The sequence below is a fragment of the Oncorhynchus gorbuscha genome, linkage group LG12 (genome assembly GCF_021184085.1).
Source record: "Oncorhynchus gorbuscha isolate QuinsamMale2020 ecotype Even-year linkage group LG12, OgorEven_v1.0, whole genome shotgun sequence".
Lineage (NCBI taxonomy): Eukaryota > Metazoa > Chordata > Actinopteri > Salmoniformes > Salmonidae > Oncorhynchus > Oncorhynchus gorbuscha.
In genome coordinates, this window is record NC_060184.1 from 51795327 (window position 1) to 51815641 (window position 20315).

The following is a 20315-nucleotide window of genomic DNA, read 5'->3' on the forward strand; positions in this document are numbered from 1 at the left end:
GCTACAGATGTGAATGCTATGGGTCTTTCATAATTTAGACTGGTTACCTTGGCGTTCCTGGGCACAGGGACTATGATGGTCTGCTTGAAACATGTAGTTATTACAGACTGGTCAGGGAGAGGTTGAAAATGTCAGTGAAGACACTTGTCAGCTGGTCAGCGCACACTCTGAGAACGTGTCCTGGTAATCAATCTAGCCCCCCAGCCTTGTGAATGTTAACCTGTTTAAAGGTCTTGCTCACATCGGCTACGGAGAGCGTGATCACACAGTCCGATGAGCATCAGAGCTGGTATAGTAGGATTCGATCTTGGTCCTGTTGTTACGGGTGTCAAATGAAGAATGAGAAAGCGTACATTTTGCCTTTATTAGAAATGACGCCGACAAAAACAATAAACAATACAAAACAACCGTGAAGCTTAATGTCACACCCTGACCTTAGTAATCTTTGTTTTCCTTTTTTATTTTGGTTAGGTCAGGGTGTGACATGGGTGATGTATGTGTTTTTTGTATTGTGGGGGTTTTGTATGCTTATGGGGCTGTTTCCTTTCTAGGTAAATTGTATGTCTATGGTTGCCTAGATTGCCTCTAATTGAGAACCAGCTGTCTATCGTTGTCTCTGATTGGGAACCATATTTAGGCAGCCATATTCTGTGGGTACTTTGTGGGTGATTATCTATGTCTATGTTAGTTGCTTGTGTCAGCACAGTTTTCTTATTATAGCTTCACGGTCATTATTAGTTTATTGTTTTGGTTCAGTTTACTTCTTGTTCTTTCTTCAATAAAGAGGAATGTATACTAACCACTCTGCGTTTTGGTCCTCACCTTCTACTCCATATGACGATCGTAACACTTAACTTTGTTTGTGGCACATAGCCCTTAACTTCCCACAAAGAAAGGAGGGAAAATGGCTACCTAAGTATGGTTCCCAATCAGAGACAACGATAGACAGCTCTCCCTGATTGAGAACCATACCCAGCCAAAACATAGAAGTACAAAATCATAGAAAATAAAACAGAATGGCCACTCCACATCCTGACCTAAACAAATAGAGAAATAAATTGCTCTCTAAGGTCAGGGCGTGACAGTAGTACCCCCCCCCGAACTCTGGCCGCAAGACCTGAATCTATAGGGGAGGGTCCGGGTGGGCATCTATCCACGGTGGCGGCTCTGGTGCGGGAATTAGACCCCGCTCCACCTCCGGCTCACCCTGCTTTGGTGGCGCCTCTGTTGTGGGCACCCTCGCCACCGACCCCAGACTGGGGACCCTCACTGCTGTCCCCGGACTGGGCGCCCTCGCTGCGGGCCTCGGACTGGGCACCCTCGTTGTGGGCCCCGGACTGAAGGCCGTCGCTGGAGGCTTCGTGCCATGACTCCTCACTGGAGGCTTCGTGCCATGGATCACCACTGGAGGCTTCTTGCCATGGATCATCACTGGAGGCTTCTTGCCGTGGATCATCACTGGAGGCTTCGTGCCATGGATCATCGCTGGAGGCTTCTTGCCATGGATCATCATTGGAGTGGATAGACACACAGGAGGCCTGGCTCTGGGAGCAGGCACAGGACCCACCAGGCTGGGTAGACATACAGGAGGCTTTGTCCTTGGCAGAGGCACCGGATACACTGGGCCGTGGAGGCGCACTGGAGGTCTCGAACTTAGAGCCTGCACAACCCGTCCTGGCTGGGTAGTTATCTTCACCCTGCAAATGTGGGGCACTGGCACAGGACGCACTGGGCTGTGCAAACGTACCGGAGACACCGTGTGCAGAGCCGGCGCAGGATATCCTGGGCCGAAGAGTCGCACTGGAGACCAGGCGCGCTGAGCCGGCACCATCCGTCCTGGCTGGATGCTCAACCTAGCCCGGCAGATGCGGGGAGCTGGGATGTAGTGCACTGGGCTGTGAAAGCGCACTGGAGATACTGTGCGCTCCACCACATAACACGGTGCCTGACCAGTACGGCGCTCGCCACGGTAAGCATAGGGACTTGGCTCAGGTATCCAACCTGACTCAGCCAAACTCCCCGTGTGCTCCCCCCAATTTTTGGGGGTGGGCTGCCTCTCGTGCCTGCTTCGCTGACGTGCCTTCTCATATCACCGCCGCTCCTCCTTCACTGCCGGTATCTCCTCCTTTGGACTGCGATACTCCCCAACCTACCTCCAGGGTCCCTTGCAATCCATGATCTCCTCCCATGTCCAGGAGTCCTCTTTACCACGCTGCTTGGTCCTTTGGTGGTGGGAAGTTGTCACGGCCGTCGAATGAAGAGGACCAGAGCACAGCGTTGTGAGCGTACATATTCCCTTTATTTGAAATGACGCCGACAAAAACAATAAAAAAACAACCCGTGAAGCTTAAGGGCTATGCGCCACAAAGAAAGTTAACTTCCCACAAAGAAAGGAGGGAAAAGGGCAACCTAAGTATGGTTCCCAATCAGAGACAACGATAGACAGCTGTCCCTGATTGAGAACCCTACCCGGCCAAAACATAGAAATACAAATCATAGAAAAACAAAACATAGAATGCCCACCCCACATCACACCCTGACCTAACCCAAAAAATGTGGATATTGCCTGTAATCTATGGCTTCTGGTTGAGATAAGTAGGTACGGTCACTGTGCTGGACAACATCATCGATGCACTTATTAATGAAGTGATGTGGTAAACTCCTCAATGCCATCGGATGAATCCCGGAACATATTCCAATCAGTAATTGCTAAACAGTCCTGTAGCGTAAACCTGCATATAAAATAGGATTCTAGGCTAACCTGGACTGGCTCTCTGTTCCAAGATCGTCAGGGACAGTCGGGATGGAGGGGAAGTGGCTGTGATGCCATTATCTTGGTAGCACTTGTGGAACGGTGGGTAGGCTTTTCATGCAGACATAGGTGGAGCTTAGCAGCATCATCGCAGACGAGCTTGGCAGTGGCCTCAGAGGTTAATTTCTCATATGGCAGATTAGCTAGTTAGTTCTAAATAGGCTAATAATAATAATAACGCCTTTTACAGCTAGCAAAGAAGCTCACTAAACAATGTAGTGGTGGGGCATGAAGCAGAGTTTAGTAAAGCATCTTCAACTGTAAACTTGACTCTGTCCTTATCAATCAAAATTAAAAAAAACAGGCGGCGGCATAACTAGTTATTCACGTAGCCTACCATAGATGTGCAGCGTTTTCCCTCGCTTTTTATGGAAACTTAAAGGAGTCATACCTAACTGCCTAGTTGCTTTCCATAAACCCCCTACACACAAACACACTCCGCCGCATGCTCTGTCCATGGTGCTGATACAGCACAGTGGAGTTGGGAGATTCTGCAACTATGGGCACTTCTATGACCTTGGGGTCAATTTTGGGGATTTTATTAAAAAAATGTATTTATTCTTTAAATGTTAAGTTCACACTGCAATCATCATTTCTTTTTTACACCCCTCTATCAAGTATTTTAGCACATTTTCAGATGCATTTTATACCTCAATTTCATTGTTTTTCCCTTGTCCCTGACCGGGATTTTTGAGCTTCTATGTTTTTCAATGAGAAAAGATGAATAATTACACATTAGTTATCTACTAGAGAAAGTCAATTAAATAAAATCTATATCAATATTCATTGTGAGTATGACCTTTATATTGTTTTTACACAAAATATACCTTTCCTTTTGGTGGTGTCATTTCCACCAGTGAGGGCAAATTCCTCATTAATAAAGTTTTTTTTCAAGAGAATGTTCACTGTTACCATGGAAACATATTGGTGTGACACTGACGGAAATGGCTGCAGCGGACTGTTGTTCCAGATGTGATGTCCAGAAGTTGAGAATGTAGGTAAATATTGCTTGTGTAGATGATATTTTTATTGTCAGTCAATTCCAAACAAGGTATGTCTTTAATTTGTGGTAGAATTTTGAAGAAATGTGTATATTATGCATTTAGTGTTAACTATATGCTAGCTGTTATACTAGCCAAAGCATGCTAAACAGCCTGTAATTTTTCTCCAAAAACTGTAGAAGTGTCATTTCCATCAAAGTCATGTTTATCAAAAACTTAACTGTGGTGGACATGACAGAACATGTTGAAAATGACAAAAACCCATTATGTTATTAGTTTTTACATTAGGCTTACTTAATTTTGTTTTAAATTAATTGAATCTAGAAAATGCTCCAAGATAAGCACAAGTTTAAAACTTGTGTAGTTTTTTGTTTTTAGAAGATGCCATATAAAACAGCACAGTATCGTAGGGAAATCTATCTCAGAGCTTACAAAGCTAGAACAAAAAAAGCAAGAGAAGGCAATGGAAATGCAACCAAGACAGACTTTAAAGAGAACAGTTGCAATGCAGACCTACCTATCAGGCAACACACCACCTAAGTCACCAGATGACTTCCAGCCAGAACATGAGGCCCACATACCTGCCCCTAACTTACCTGCCTCTAATGCATGCCCTGAACCATTTTCTCATCATTTACAAAAAGAATGAGAAGTCAAATACTTGCTGGAAGAAAAAAGTTTGGAAGATGTTCGCTCAAAAACAGAGATCTTTGCATGACAAATGTCAAACTTGATAAAGCTTTACAGAAAGAGAGACAATATTCCCCAAAGACAAAGACAAAACAGCAAGTGAAAGGAACTCCGAAGAACTTGAGAAGGATTTTATTATTTTAAAATGCCATCATTGTAGAACTAAAGCAAAACTATTTACAAAAATGTGCAGTGGCATGGACAAACAAGTGGCTTCAAAATGCTCAGAGGCTGAGAAAGTATGGCCTGTTCAAAGCCGCAAACAGAGAATTTAGATTTTCAACAAAAGGAAATGAGGGCAAATGAGAACAAGGCAACAATTCTTCAATACGAGGAACAAGAAAAAAAACAGAAGTGCTTCTTGAATGGCACAATTCAGAACCTTTTATCAGAGGTTTAAGAGGGAATATTCAGAGATTAAAATGTTATACTATGAATTCTGCAAAATACTTCCTCAAATCAAATCAAATTTTATTTGTCACATACACATGGTTAGCAGATGTTAATGCGAGTGTAGCGAAATGCTTGTGCTTCTAGTTCCGACAATGCAGTGATAACCAACAAGTAATCTAACTAACAATTCCAAAACTACTGTCTTATACACAGTGTAAGGGGATAAGGAACATGTACATAAGGATATATGAATGAGTGATGGTACAGAGCAGCATACAGTAGATGGTATCGAGTACAGTATATACATATGAGATGAGTGTGTAGACAAAGTAAACAAAGTGGCATAGTTAAAGTGGCTAGTGATACATGTGTTACATAAGGATGCAGTCGATGATGTAGAGTACAGTATATACATATGCATATGAGATGAATAATGTAGGGTAAGTAACATTATATAAGGTAGCATTGTTTAAAGTGGCTAGTGATATATTTACATCATTTCCCATCAATTCCCATTATTAAAATGGCTGGAGTTGGGTCAGTGTCAATGACAGTGTGTTGGCAGCAGCCACTCAGTGTTAGTGGTGGCTGTTTAACAGTCTGATGGCCTTGAGATAGAAGCTGTTTTTCAGTCTCTCGGTCCCAGCTTTGATGCACCTGTACTGACCTCGCCTTCTGGATGATAGCGGGGTGAACAGGCAGTGGTTCGGGTGGTTGATGTCCTTGATGATCTTTATGGCCTTCCTGTAACAACGGGTGGTGTAGGTGTCCTGGAGGGCAGGTAGTTTGCCCCCGGTGATGCGTTGTGCAGTCCTCACTACCCTCTGGAGAGCCTTACGGTTGAGGGCGGAGCAGTTGCCGTACCAGGCGGTGATACAGCCCGCCAGGATGCTCTCGATTGTGCATCTGTAGAAGTTTGTGAGTGCTTTTGGTGACAAGCCAAATTTCTTCAGCCTCCTGAGGTTGAATAGGCGCTGCTGCGCCTTCTTCACGACGCTGTCAGTGTGAGTGGACCAATTCAGTTTGTCTGTGATGTGTATGCCGAGGAACTTAAAACTAGCTACCCTCTCCACTACTGTTCCATCGATGTGGATAGGGGGGTGTTCCCTCTGCTGTTTCCTGAAGTCCACAATCATCTCCTTAGTTTTGTTGACGTTGAGTGTGAGGTTATTTTCCTGACACCACACTCCGAGGGCCCTCACCTCCTCCCTGTAGGCCGTCTCGTCGTTGTTGGTAATCAAGCCTACCACTGTTGTGTCGTCCGCAAACTTGATGATTGAGTTGGAGGCGTGCGTGGCCACGCAGTCGTGGGTGAACAGGGAGTACAGGAGAGGGCTCAGAACGCACCCTTGTGGGGCCCCAGTGTTGAGGATCAGCGGGGAGGAGATGTTGTTGCCTACCCTCACCACCTGGGGGCGGCCTTCCTTTTTGCGTTGTCAAGCAAACAGTCCAGGATAGGGAGACATACCTCTGCAAAACCCACGCCAACCTCCAGTTCATGGCAGACAAACTACAGTATCACAAAGTGATCAGCTGCAAACACTTTGACAAACTTATTGAGTCTTTGTGCTGTGAGAACCTGAAGAAAGAGTGCATGTATAGAGAGTGCTCCCTTTGCCAAGGCAAAGAGCTTAAACACCGGTCTTTGATGCTGGTGGTTTGAGTGGAAAAACAAAGCTGAAGAGAGAGAACAAAAACAAAGAGGGAAACATGGAGAAGTTGTTACGGCTTCTATGAATGGTGGGTGGAGGAGTCAAGCGCAGAGAGCATGTTAGTTCCTTACGTGGATCTTTATTCCAATGAGAGCGAAAAACGGACATGCAAACCACAAGGGCGCATGAAACAACCCGTCCAAACAAACAGGACTAAAACTGTCCGGAAAAATAGAGATCACAAAATCAACCAACATCATCAAACAGAGAACAAGCTTGCAGGCCTAGTGCCCTTAAATAGCCTATAAACTAAACTCAAAACAGGTGTAACCAATTAGACCAAACTAACAGAAACAAAAGGAAAGGGAATCGATGGCAGCTAGTAGGCCAGCGACGATGAGGCCGCCCGAACAGGAAGAGACACCATCTTCGGCGGGATTCGTGACAGAAGTTCACTACTTTTGACAGTAAAACAAAAATTGTGGGCACACTGCAGATTCTACTGGAGAACTTTTCCAAAGGATTGAAAGAAAAGTTGGGGATACACGTGTACAACATTCGACACCAATACTCAAAACTGAGAGAATTAAAAGAGAATCTGCAGAAAGAGGAGTTCCTCGTGCATATTGACTTTTCAGAGAACTACCTGTGTAAATACACCAGTGAAATCCAGGCAGTTCACTTTGGTGATTCTCACAAGCAGGTGACCCTCCACACCTGTGTTGGATATACCACAAATGATACAGTTTCATTTTGCTCACTGAGCTCTTCTATGCGGATGATCCCTCTGCAATCTGGGCCCATCTCTCAAAAACACTGGTCTACTTCCTTGAGCTCTGCCCATCGGCTACTTTTGGAATATTACTTTGTCTTATATTAATTAAATGTTTTGCAATTGTTGCTGTTCAAAATGTTTGCAATAAAGTATTGTTTTCATAAGTTATTTTTTTACATAGATGTCATTTCCACCACACCCTGTCATTTCCACCACAACCATATTTTTGAGTTAAATTAATATATTATGTATAATTTACATTGATTGATTTTCTTTAGATAGGGAAATCATATGGTTGTTATCTTAATCTCACAAAAAGGTTAAATAAATGTTTTCAGCTGTCCCAAAGTCAAGTTTATACATTCAGGCGTCATTTTGAATTATTAATATTAATATTAGGAAAATATTCAAAATCACTTAAAATAATATTCAATACAAGTTGATGTACAAATGTATAAGAAATGTGTTATAAATAATTTGTATATTTCATTTACAACTAAAATGTATGTTTAATGACGTGATGGAAATTACATTTGTCTATTGCTGTCTGAGAAAAATATTTAAATTCCTGATTAGTACGATCATAGCCATTATCAGATACTGTTTCTAGACAAATCAAAGACAATTATAACACTGCTAAAATTGTGTTTCAATACGTGTTAATTTCTGAAAGCTTGCAGGGCCAAAGTGCTTGAATTTGCAGAATCACCTAGATACAGATTTCGCGTCAACCAGTCACTCAATCATTGTAACTTTTTGTTAAATATAAGAACATAATTTCTGTCCATGCTGCTGTTGACTGTTGACAGTTAGCCAGCATAATCTAGCTATCTGGGAACTAAGGGCTCGTCAGGACGACTGTCACTCGAGTCTCAGCTCCGCGACATTTGTCTTCAACTTGGGCACCAGGGGTGTCCTTGCTCATGGCTAGAAGGGGTGCAGCGTTTGTAAAATAAAAGTCAGATTAGTCTTTTCGTAGCATAATAAGACAATTAACGCAGCCAGTTGGGATAATTAACGTAGAAGGTTAGGATAATTAGGTTAAGATTATGGAAAGGGTTAGGTAAAATCCCAAATATTTCAATTTTGACGTTTATTTGACAAAAGCTGGATCCCGTCTAGCAATGACCCGTGTGCCTTGGTTCATGCGTGTCCATCTTCTTTAGCATTCCGACTGGAAACACAGATGCTTGCACGCACAGTAAAACCTTTCAGCAAAACCCATTCAACCAACAAGGTATTTGCAACAAGTGCATGAATAGAAGTCAAGTTTATGTGTAATTTATAAAAAAAATCTCTATTTATCTCCCTTGACTTGCTAAAGGTGATATGTTTCAAGAGCACTCCATGCCATTCAGTTATTGATGCGCTTCAGTTTGATATCAGGCTCCGTGTAGCTAGAAAGCTATCAAATCTGAAGGTAATGTTAGATAATGTAGCTAGCTTCTCTTGAAGGCTTTCATTGGATTCAGCTAGTTAATTAGCAAACGTTAGCTAGTGTGTTTGTTTATGTTTAATACATACAGCTAGCTTGCTAGCTAGCTAGCCTCCCATTTAGCTATTGTCAGTATGACTGGCTAATTTGTGTGCGCTGTAAACTTAGCTAGCTAACTAGCTATCCATCCTCTTTGCTTAGTTGTATAACTGGTTAGCTGTTAGCTTGCCATCGTTTGTCGTTCAACTGTAGCCGAAAGGACATGCTAGCTAACTTCTTAAACAAGCTACGTTACTCACCGTTTACTGTAGCAAGCTAGCTACTTTTTAGCTAACGTTCGCCACAGTACAATGGTGTCAGTACAGGCTGACTTGATTGCTAATTCATTACAGACTTGGTGGTTTATGTCCACAGATAATCGAGTGTTGATTCAGATGGTCTGTGCTGTGCATGGTGACACTTAACTTTGGTCCAAGGTGTTAGTGTGGCTTGCTGAAGCACACTAACACCCTGGACCATAGCTGGTGACACTGTGCACATTGGTGATTATTTAAACATGTTGTTCCTGTTGTCCTGTAGGTATGTCCTTCCATCAGGGTCGAGGAGGTGGAGGCTGCCCCAGAGGAAGAGCCCCCCCCAGGTCAACATGGGGGTCAACCAGGCTCCCACCAAAACTACCGGCCCACCAACCTAGGACCCCCACCCCCCCAGACGCCAATGCCCCCCTACCACTACGACCCCCAGGCCCAGCACAGCTCCTCTCACAGCTATGGTGGCCAAGGAAACAGTGGTGGGGGTGGTTACATCACTGCACACTCAGACTACATGTCATACCCCCCTCCAGTGCCCACTCAGGGGGGTATGACGGCCAGTCCCCTCAGCCAGTGCACCCCCTTCCCCAACCCCAACACCCAGAGCCACCCCAACTTCCCCCCTCCTCCTCTTGCCGGCAACACCTCTGGAAGCTCCATATCTGGGTCTCCAGCGTCAGCTCAGAGTGCTTACCACTACATGATGCCCTCCGTACCCCCTCCACCCTTCCCTCACCCCCCCGGCATGCCTCCTACCATGCCTCCACAGTCCATGAGCTACCATCAACCCCCCCTACTCCATGAACTACTCCCATCCTCCATTCCCTCCTCTGCCCAACTTTAGCCCAGGGAACTACGGCTCCCACCAGGGTCCCAGCTCCTTCAAGCCAGACCATGGGGGCTTCAGGCACAGTCCTCATGGAGGAGGAGGGCAGCAGTATAAGGCTGAGAAGCAACAGCAAATGGACGACAGGAGTCAGAGGTCGCCGGAGAGAGGCAGAGGGGGTCGCCATGACGACCACAGGCAGCAGAAGGGTGTCTATGCTTACGGCAGTCGTGGTGGTGGTGGTGGCGACAGACACAAGATGGACTTCCCCATGAACCAGAGAGGGAAGGACCGAGGCAGGAGTCCGGACAGACGCAGGCCGGAGGGAGGGAGACATCGGTCAGAGTACGAACAGCGTGGGAGGACTCCTCCTACCCGTCACCGGAGTCGAGAACGCAGCAGGTATGTGTTGGTCCCATGCCCAACGTATAATGTCCTCATTTACATTTTGGTCATTTAGCACAGGGTTTCTCAAACACGGTCCTGGGGCCCCCCTGGGTGCACGTTTTGGTTTTTGATTTCAGCTGTGTAGTTCTAGGACAAAAACCAAAATGTGCATGGGTGGCTGGTTGGGGAAACCCTGATTTAGCAGACACTCGTGTTCAGTGGACTCATGTTATGTGTTACCGTGTTTGCTTTAATGCAATGCTTTCAATACCAGATATGTATCTGTATGTTGTACATTTTAAGGGAAGTGTGTGTCTGTCTGTGTGTGCGGGTATGTGTATTCTCAGGGAGAGGCATCGCCACAGAGACAGTCGGAGGTCTCAGTCACCTGACCGACACAGGAAGCGACCTAGAAGGTAATGGATGCTCACGTTGACTTAATTTAAAAAATATATTAATAATTCTTTAATTTGACCTTTTAATCTGTGTCTGCTTGCATGTATATACACCTAGGGCTATATTCAATATGTATTGCTGAAGCGTTACAGATTGCACAATATACATTTTATGATAATTCTGGATTGAGTATACATATGCATCAACAAATACAACTTTAAAGATTGAATGCAGTCTCCACAAACGTGGCAACATTGCCTTTAAATTTCAATCATACTTTACTTTCATGATACGGGTTGAATAGATCCCCTAGTTATAATACTGAACCCGGAAAGTACTTAGCTTGTTACCCACGTCTTTGATTTCAATTATGTGCACACAATGTAACTATTTACACAGTAGGAGCAGTAGGAGCAGAGATGGCTGTCTCTCTCTCTCTCTACTTTGCTTTGTTTCCCAATGTGACCATTACCCACTCCATTTATGTGTGTCTTTCCCTGCAGTCGGTCAGGCAGCAGAGAGAGGAAGCGTGGTCGCTGGGAGGAGGAGAGGGACCGGAGGTCCGACGGACCGGGGATGACCAGAGACAGAGAGCGCAGCTATACCTCCGCCAGGAGCCGAGACACAGAGCCTGAAGTCTCCATAGATAGAGACAGAGAGCGGGAGAGAGAGATGGAGAGAGGCGAGAGGGGCGAGAGGGAGAGGGGCGAGAGGGAGAGGGGCGAGAGGGAGAGGGGCGAGAGGGAGAGGGGCGAGAGGGAGAGGGGCGAGAGGGAGAGGGAGAGGGGCGAGAGGGAGAAAGGGGAGGGAGATGAGAGAGAGGAGGATGAGTTGCTGAAGCCTGCGTGGATCCGCTGTACCCATGCTGAGAACTACTACTCCAGCGATCCCATGGATCAAGTGGTAGGAGGCTTATGCTGGCTTTTCTTTGCTGACTTTGTTAGTTTGACACAAACAGGTTAATTCTGTATGAAAATGTAACCAAATTTCAGATTTTCCTGTTACAGTATGCACCAGATTTTCCTGTTACAGTATGCACCAGAAATTCCTGTTACAGTATGCACCAGAAATGTATTTGGAAAATGTCTGAGGATACAACACCATATGAACACTTATATCTCTGATAATCATTGAGGCATTTACAAATGCTCTGATCTGTCAGTGATTCTCTGTCAGTGATTTGAACCACCACAGCTTTCTACTGTCTTTCAACCAATTGCTCAAATTTCTCATACTGCCTTTTGAAACTCTGTGTGACCCTGTTTTGTTGCTGTAGGGTGATTCTACGGTGGTGGGGACCAGTAAGCTGAGGGACCTGTACGAACGCTTTGAGGAAGAGCTGGTCAAGAGACAGGAGCGTGCTCAGTCGGCCCGGCCCAAATGGGACCCCCCCAAGACCAAGCTAGATGAGGAGCCCGGTACTGTATTGATATCAGATAGTATCCCCAAAGGTATTTAACCTCTAACACTGGTTATGTAACGGTGGAATGTGAAAATGACAGTTGTGTCTTGTGTTGAATGAAGTAAAAAAATACTGTCCAACCTGCTTTATAAACTGTGTGTAACTTGCCTTGCCATGTCCGAGATTGATTTAATGTGATTAGGAATGACTTCAGCCCTGTCCGACAACTAGGAGAGTTAAAAAGAGAGCGTGATTAGCTACAACATTTAGTGCACTAAGATTGACACAGTGTTCAGGCTTGTCAACCTGTTTTCAGTAGCAATTACTGTCTTTGCTGTGAGTTCAGACCTCTCGTGTATGGACTAGCCAATGACAGTGCAAAAAAGGAAGTGAAACCCTGTGCACAGCAGTGTCTACATATGTCCAGGTGTTGGTTTTTGCAGGAACAACTAGTATTAAAAAACAAGTGTAAAAACCATACACCAGAGTAGACAGGTGACCACAAGTCAGTGTTGTGGTGGTTGTGTTGAGACCTCTCTCTGTGCACTAGCCACTGACCGTGTCCTGGTTGTTGTGTGTCTGTTCCAGAGGAGTGCCACAGTCACAGCAGCAGTGAGTCAGACTGCGAGTCTGACGGGGGAGGCAGTACCTGCTCCAGCAGCTCTGACTCTGACGTGTTTGACGTGATCGCTGAGATCAAGAGGAAGAAAGCCCATCCAGACCGTCTGCATGACGAGCTGTGGTACAACGACCCAGGACAGGTCAGAACCTCCTGCACTTGATTAATTTATTTAATGTCTTTGATTAATCGAGGAGATGTGGTAGATTGACCCTTGTAGTAATAATTAAGAAACTAATCAGAAAATGTTCATTCAAAAAATCGAGTTTCATAGTGCAGGATGCCTTTCAGATCATAAGGAATAGGGGTACATAGAGGGACCAGATCGTAGATCACCACTCCTACTCTGAGCATTATGAGTACAGGTTTTACTCTAACATGGTCTATCACAGCCTGCTTCTCCAACTCTGGTCCTGAAGAGCTTGGGTTGTGCAGCGTTTCATTCAAACCCTGCAGTACCACACCTGATTTAAATACAAGGCTGGAATGAAAGCCTGTACACCCAGTTGAAGAATCTTAGTCTAAAACAAATGTTAGTGTTGGAAGAGACCATATTCCTCCAAAATACTTGTAATGGCATTTTATTTGAAACCTTTTTAAACAATGCCCATGACGGGGTAACTATGGTTTTAAATTATGTGGTGTTGGAAACAAACATTGCAGATGTACGAATGCACATCATTTAATCCTGTATATGTTTATTGCAAACGTGTTTTATAATAAGTGTATTTTAAGTGATTCATTATTTTTTGGTGACATCTTTTGCCTGCTGTCAAAATATCACCTCTTGTGTTTGTGTACTACACACATTCCACAACTCCCTTCAGCACCTGTTACGGTTTGGAAGAGTGTTCATAGTGGTTATGGCTGTCCTGTGTGTGTGTGTGTACAGATGAACGATGGGCCGTTGTGTAAGTGCAGTGCCAAGTCCAGACGCACAGGGATACGCCACAGCATCTACCCTGGAGAGGAGGTAAACACACACACAACCTACTCTACTCTCTTCTAAAATACTTTGCATTGATTCACACTAAAATACTAAAGGATAGATATTCTACTATTAAACATTAGTACAAAGACTCTCTCTCTCGCTCTCCAGTCGGTGAAGGAATGTCGTCCGATGAACAACAACTCTGGGAAGCTCTACCACTACAGAATCACTGTGTCTCCACCTACTAACTTCCTGGTATGAATACATCTGTCTCGCACTCCATCTTGATCCCTCTCACAGTTCTGAGTTTTTTGCCCTGAACACATGACCTTACCTTGAGTTTGTAGTTTGTCCTGGTAAGGTGACATAGTCGGGGAAAAAACATTATGCCCTACAGTGGTTCCTCCTTTAAAAGTTGCAAGCTTACGCCGCGGTACTTAGAGGTAATTTGTGGTTTAGTACGGTACCCTGCGTCACCACTTCATTGCTCCAGACCAGCACAAGGGGGAGTTAGAGCACTGATTATGCTTTTGGGTTCTACTATGTCTCTGACAATGAATGGGTGACATAAACCTAAATAGAAACTGATAATTGTGCACAACTTCAGTATTACTTACTAAAAATTGTTACACTATGGTTTTTATTATTTTATTTTGTTAGCAAAAATGTATCCTCTTACTGTAGTACTGTAGGCCACTCCCGACCAGGCATGTTGTACAGCGCCTGAGTGGTGCAATGGTCTAAGACACTGCATAGCAATGCAAGCTGTGTTGCTACAGATGCTGGTTCAATACATGTGCGGTCCTTGACTGGGAGACCCATGAGATGATTGTAGGTTTTTGGTTTCTCTCCCGCTAAATCATTTTAAATAACAAACTGGCTTTATTTATAAATTAGTAACAATTTCTCACCCCATGTTCAAGAATGGCCTTTTTATTGCTTATTTTACCTTATTTGAAAACAAAATCATCTCCAAAAATTTTAAGGGGCATTGCACTAATAATGGCGGGAAATGTTCCCGCTGTTCTGCTCTTAGTGCCAGTTTGCACATTCAAACTAAAACGATGTAACTAATAATGGCATCTTTATGCTTTAATTAATAAAATAATGATAAAAATACTCCTTCAAAATGCCATTGTTTTTTTGTTATGGATCCATAACGAATTTCTATGGGAATAAATATCAGTGAATTACAGAAATATTGGTACAAAGTTGTCTAATGGAAGGTAAACAAATGGTTTCTTACTGGAAAATACTCTTTCAACACACATGATTATGTTGTACAGCATCATTATGGCTATTAGCAGGGCTATGTTTTGTCCTTTATAAAAATTGTTTTGGCCTTTTTTCAGATTACAATCGCTCACTGTCATTTTCTTTTTAAAGGAAATAATCTTTAAAATATAATTTCTTTATATATATATATGCCATCCCGCTGTGGACGTCTATTTCCGCACCGTTTCGCTCTGCTCTGAGACATGGAGAAACTAAAATGTTCATGTATATTCTTAAGATATATGTGTTGACTGAGTATAAGCAGGTGATGTCTGCTAAATAATCAAGTTAGGCTTCTCCAGAAATAAACCATTTAAAATAACTGGCTTTATTTGCAAATTAGTGAGAATGTCTCACCCCATGTTCAAGAAATGCCATTTTCTCGCTCACTAGGTTATATCTCCAAAATACCATTACTTTAAAAATATATATTATTAATTAATTTATGTTATAAATGCCCCTTCTCACAAAATGCCCCTTAGATATTAATTTAGAATCCTTCAATCCTCTAAATGTAATTCTTGGCAGAGAGCCACGTCATTGAAAAAAATATATGTAGGGACACTGTAGGCCTACCATAGGTGAAATGAGTATTGGTTACACTACAATTAGGGTTTGGAAATGTTATCTCCCTCAGATATTAATTTAGAATCCTCCAATCCTCTTATACTGTAGCCTACTCCCAACCGTCGCGTTGTTCAGCGGAATATTTTCCATTCCATCCTAGAGGGTTTTGTTTTTCAAATTTCTCGGCATCGAAACACCATAATATTAATCAAATTAAGCTACATTTCTTAAGATCAATCCCATATACTATGTTACTACAATTTTTTAATTTTCTATTCTCTAGTAATGCCAATATGGGAGAATATCAAATGCTTCTCCAAGTTGCCCTCTGGTGGTCAAACTAGCGCTAACTGGCATTAATGTAAAAAATATCTGACAAATAAATAAAGTGCCACAGAATGCTGCAGCAGCCCGCAAGGTGTGCTGGTGTATGACAAAACTTTTAAAGGAGGAACCACTGTAGCTGGACCCAAAAACCATGACCATAGATTTCTCTTACATCAGACTTCATTCTGACATTTTTGGTGTGTGTTGTTCCCAGACAGACAGGCCTACGGTTATCGAGTACGATGACCATGAGTACCTGTTCGAAGGCTTCTCCCTCTTCTCCCACATGCCTCTCACTAACGTAAGCACCATGCAATGATCCATCCTGCCATCATACCCTCCGCTCTCTTCGATCTTTCTCTCTTGATTACTATTTTAAATGTGTTTTTATTGAACCTTTATGTTACAAGGACTGTTGTTTTAAAGTATATGCATAGCTCAACACACAGCTCTTCTGTTGCCTTTCCTTTCTCCCTCGTGTCCTCCGATGGGACAACCTGTGCCGCGTCAGCTGCCTGTGTGTCCTGCGTAATATGAATATTCTGTCCGTCCCTACAGGCAGGTTTATAAAGCAAAGCATCCATTAATAATTCAGAGCCAGCGGCCAGCTTTAAAAAAACCCAGCAATTTAAAATCTGCATTTCGCGTCGGTCCTCTCCTTTGTTCCAGAGTCAGCCTCAGACAAAATTAGCCTGTTTCCCAAATGGCACCCTATGGACCCTGGTCAGGGTACCATTTGGGAAGCACTCTACGTTCCTTTTCGGCCACACTGCTGATGGCGACCTTGGGTTTTAAGTCCACTACCTCCCTCTCTACTTTTAAAGGCCCATCAGTAACTGTCAAATATAACAGCGGTTGGGACTTTAAAGGCCTCATACGTATCGACAGAGGATCCCTCTTCAGCAGAGGTTTTCAAAATTGAGGCGCGCCACCCCAGGGGGGCTTCAGAGAGTTTCAGGGGAGGCTTGAAAGGCAAGCCAAGTTGAACTGTATTAGGTTCTTTCATATATATTTTTGTCCCAAAAGGATGGCAAATCGATGGCAGGCAAGGCCTAGCTGAATAAGGCAGTGATTGAGAGAGTTGTGTGTTTGAATAATGACGCGAAATGCGCATATTCGGTCAATAATTCCAATTTGAAAATAATTTGGCGAGAATTAAACCCAGATTACCACGGGATAATTTAAACAACCCCTTGAAAAACCTTTCATTACAGAGGGTCTGGGGATTACAGACTCCAGAACGCAGCGATATTAGCCCCTGCTAGTTAGCTAGAGGGGTGGGCACCACTGCATGATATACGGTGGGCCAGGTTAATCCTCCAAAATGGACTCCCGTTCAGACAACAAAGAGCATGTAACTGGGAGATTAAAAACGGAAGAGCAGGCTTATCTCCTTAAAGAGATTGGAGTCACTTAATGTTCAAAAGCCGTGGGTAAAGAGATACCACGTGTGGGTTGTTTGTGTTCCGTATGTGTGTGTTCTGTGTATATATGGTGTCCTGTGTGTGAGTGTGATTTTGGGCTGCAGCCGCTGCTTATGGAGATGAGGTTTTAATTAGTTTTCTTGAAAAGCTGTAACCTCTGTCTAACATCATGGTAATGAGTGTTCCTCTACTCTCTTCCCCCCCCTATTCTCTTTCATCATCCCAGATTCCATTGTGCAGAGTGATTCGTTTCAACATAGATTACACCATTCACTTTATTGAAGAGATGACACCAGAGGTCAGTAAAGCCCCTCTTTCTCTCTCCCCTCTCAGTTCAAAGGGCTTTATTGGTATGGGAAACAAATATGTTTGCCAAAGCAAGTGAAATAGACAATAAGCAAAAGTGAACAAAACAATAAATAAATTCACATTAAACATTACACTCACAAAAGTTCCAAAGGAATAGAGACATTTCAAATGTCATATGGCTATGTACAGTATTGTAACGATGTGCAAATAGTTAGTCAGAGGTGGAAAAAGGACTCCATTGTCCTACTTGAGTAAAAGTAAAGATACCTTAATAGAAAATAACTAAAGTAAAAGTATCTGGTTTTAATGTACTTAAGTACAGTGGTGGGAAAAAGTAATCAGCTCTCATACTTGAGTAAAATTAAATGCTGAAAATCCTTATATTAAGCAAACATGATGGCACGATTTCATTATTATTGTTATTTTTTATTTATTTTTGACAGCCAGGGGCACACTCCAACACTCAGACATAATTTACAAACAAAGCATTTGTGTTTAGTGAGTCTGCCAGATCAGAGGCAGTAGGGATGACCAGGGATGTTCTCTCAAACATTAAAAGTTGTCAAAAATATAAATAGTAAAGTACAGATTCCCCCCCCAAAAAATTTAAGTAGTACTTCTATTGTATTTTTACTTAGGTACCTTACACCACTGGTTTAAAGTACAACAACAATTTTTCACTGTCTGCCGTTTTCTTGTGGCAACAGATCACAAAATAGTATCAACATTTGATTTGTTTTCAAATTCTTTGGGGTCTCTCGCTATTGCTTTCTCCTCTGTAATTGGAGTTAAAAGGCTGTTGTTCTTCTGGTTAGCCCCCCTCCCCGCAGTCTTCTCACCCAAGGCCGTAAAGAAGTAGAGGTTGTTTTTAACCTACACCATCTGAATGGCCTGATAAGGAGAACTAGATTTGTTATATATATGATATATACAGTGCCTTGCGAAAGTATTCGGCCCCCTTGAACTTTGCGACCTTTTGCCACATTTCAGGCTTCAAACATAAAGATATAAAACTGTATTTTTTTGTGAAGAATCAACAACAAGTGGGACACAATCATGAAGTGGAACGACATTTATTGGATATTTCAAACTTTTTTAACAAATCAAAAACTGAAAATTGGGCGTGCAAAATTATTCAGCCCCCTTAAGTTAATACTTTGTAGCGCCCCCTTTTGCTGCGATTACAGCTGTAAGTCGCTTGGGGTATGTCTCTATCAGTTTTGCACATCGAGAGACTGAAATTTTTTCCCATTCCTCCTTGCAAAACAGCTCGAGCTCAGTGAGGTTGGATGGAGAGCATTTGTGAACAGCAGTTTTCAGTTCTTTCCACAGATTCTCGATTGGATTCAGGTCTGGACTTTGACTTGGCCATTCTAACACCTGGATATGTTTATTTTTGAACCATTCCATTGTAGATTTTGCTTTATGTTTCGGATCATTGTCTTGTTGGAAGACAAATCTCTGTCCCAGTCTCAGGTCTTTTGCAGACTCCATCCATTCTTCCACAATGGTCCTGTATTTGGCTCCATCCATTTTCCCATCAATTGTAACCATCTTCCCTGTCCCTGCTGAAGAAAAGCAGGCCCAAACCATGATGCTGCCACCACCATGTTTGACAGTGGGGATGGTGTGTTCAGGGTGATTATCTGTGTTGCTTTTACGCCAAACATTACGTTTTGCATTGTTGCCAAAAAGTTCCATTTTGGTTTCATCTGACCAGAGCACCTTCTTCCACATGTTTGGTGTGTCTCCCAGGTGGCTTGTGGCAAACTTTAAACGACACTTTTTATGCATGTCTTTAAGAAATGGCTTTCTTCTTGCCACTCTTCCATAAAGGCCAGATTTGCGCAATATACGACTGATTGTTGTCCTATGGACAGAGTCTCCCACCTCAGCTGTAGATCTCTGCAGTTCATCCAGAGTGATCATGGTCCTCTTGGCTGCATCTCTGATCAGTCTTCTCCTTGTATGAGCTGAAAGTTTAGAGGGACGGCCAGGTCTTGGTAGATTTGCAGTGGTCTGATACTCTTTCCATTTCAATATTATCGCTTGCACAGTGCTCCTTGGGATGTTTAAAGCTTGGGAAATCTTTTTGTATCCAAATCCGGCTTTAAACTTCTTCACAACAGTATCTCGGACCTGCCTGGTGTGTTCCTTGTTCTTCATGATGCTCTCTGCGCTTTTAACGGACCTCTGAGACTATCACAGTGCAGGTGCATTTATACGGGGACTTGATTACACACAGGTGGATTGTATTTATCATCATTAGTCATTTAGGTCAACATTGGATCATTCAGAGATCCTCACTGAACTTCTGGAGAGAGTTTGCTGCACTGAAAGTAAAGGGGCTGAATAATTTTGCACGCCCAATCTTTCAGTTTTTGATTTGTTAAAAAAGTTTGAAATATCCAATAAATGTCGTTCCACTTCATGATTGTGTCCCACTTGTTGTTGATTCTTCACAAAAAAAAATACATTTTTATGTCTTTATGTATGAAGCCTGAAATGTGGCAAAAGGTCGCAAAGTTCAAGGGGGCAAATACTTTCGCAAGGCACTCTATATATATATATATATATATATATATGAGAGAGAGAGATAAATAACCCTTTGTTTCCCTATTTCCATGTTCAGAACTACTGTGTGAAAGGACTGGAGCTGTTCTCTTCCTACCTATTCCAGGATATACTGGAGCTCTATGACTGGAACCTCACAGGTGAACAACACACCATACTACCCACTAGCTCCTACCCATTACCTCCTATCCCCCAGCCCCTATACCTAG

The 20315-nt window shown here is 43.1% G+C and overlaps 1 protein-coding gene across 1 annotated transcript in view; it reads left to right on the forward strand.

The window, feature by feature from the left end:
* The first annotated feature begins 8268 nt into the window (after positions 1-8268).
* The window catches only part of LOC123991123 (ribonuclease 3-like), a 138823-nt gene continuing 126776 nt past the window's right edge, over positions 8269-20315 (forward strand). Inside the window, 13 exon segments of the mRNA XM_046292350.1 lie at positions 8269-8560; positions 9338-9853; positions 9855-10297; positions 10630-10698; positions 11182-11337; positions 11473-11581; positions 11955-12096; positions 12669-12841; positions 13592-13672; positions 13799-13885; positions 16014-16100; positions 17450-17521; positions 20165-20246. Coding sequence (XP_046148306.1) covers positions 8510-8560; positions 9338-9853; positions 9855-10297; positions 10630-10698; positions 11182-11337; positions 11473-11581; positions 11955-12096; positions 12669-12841; positions 13592-13672; positions 13799-13885; positions 16014-16100; positions 17450-17521; positions 20165-20246 — 2068 coding nt within the window. The 5' untranslated portion in view covers positions 8269-8509.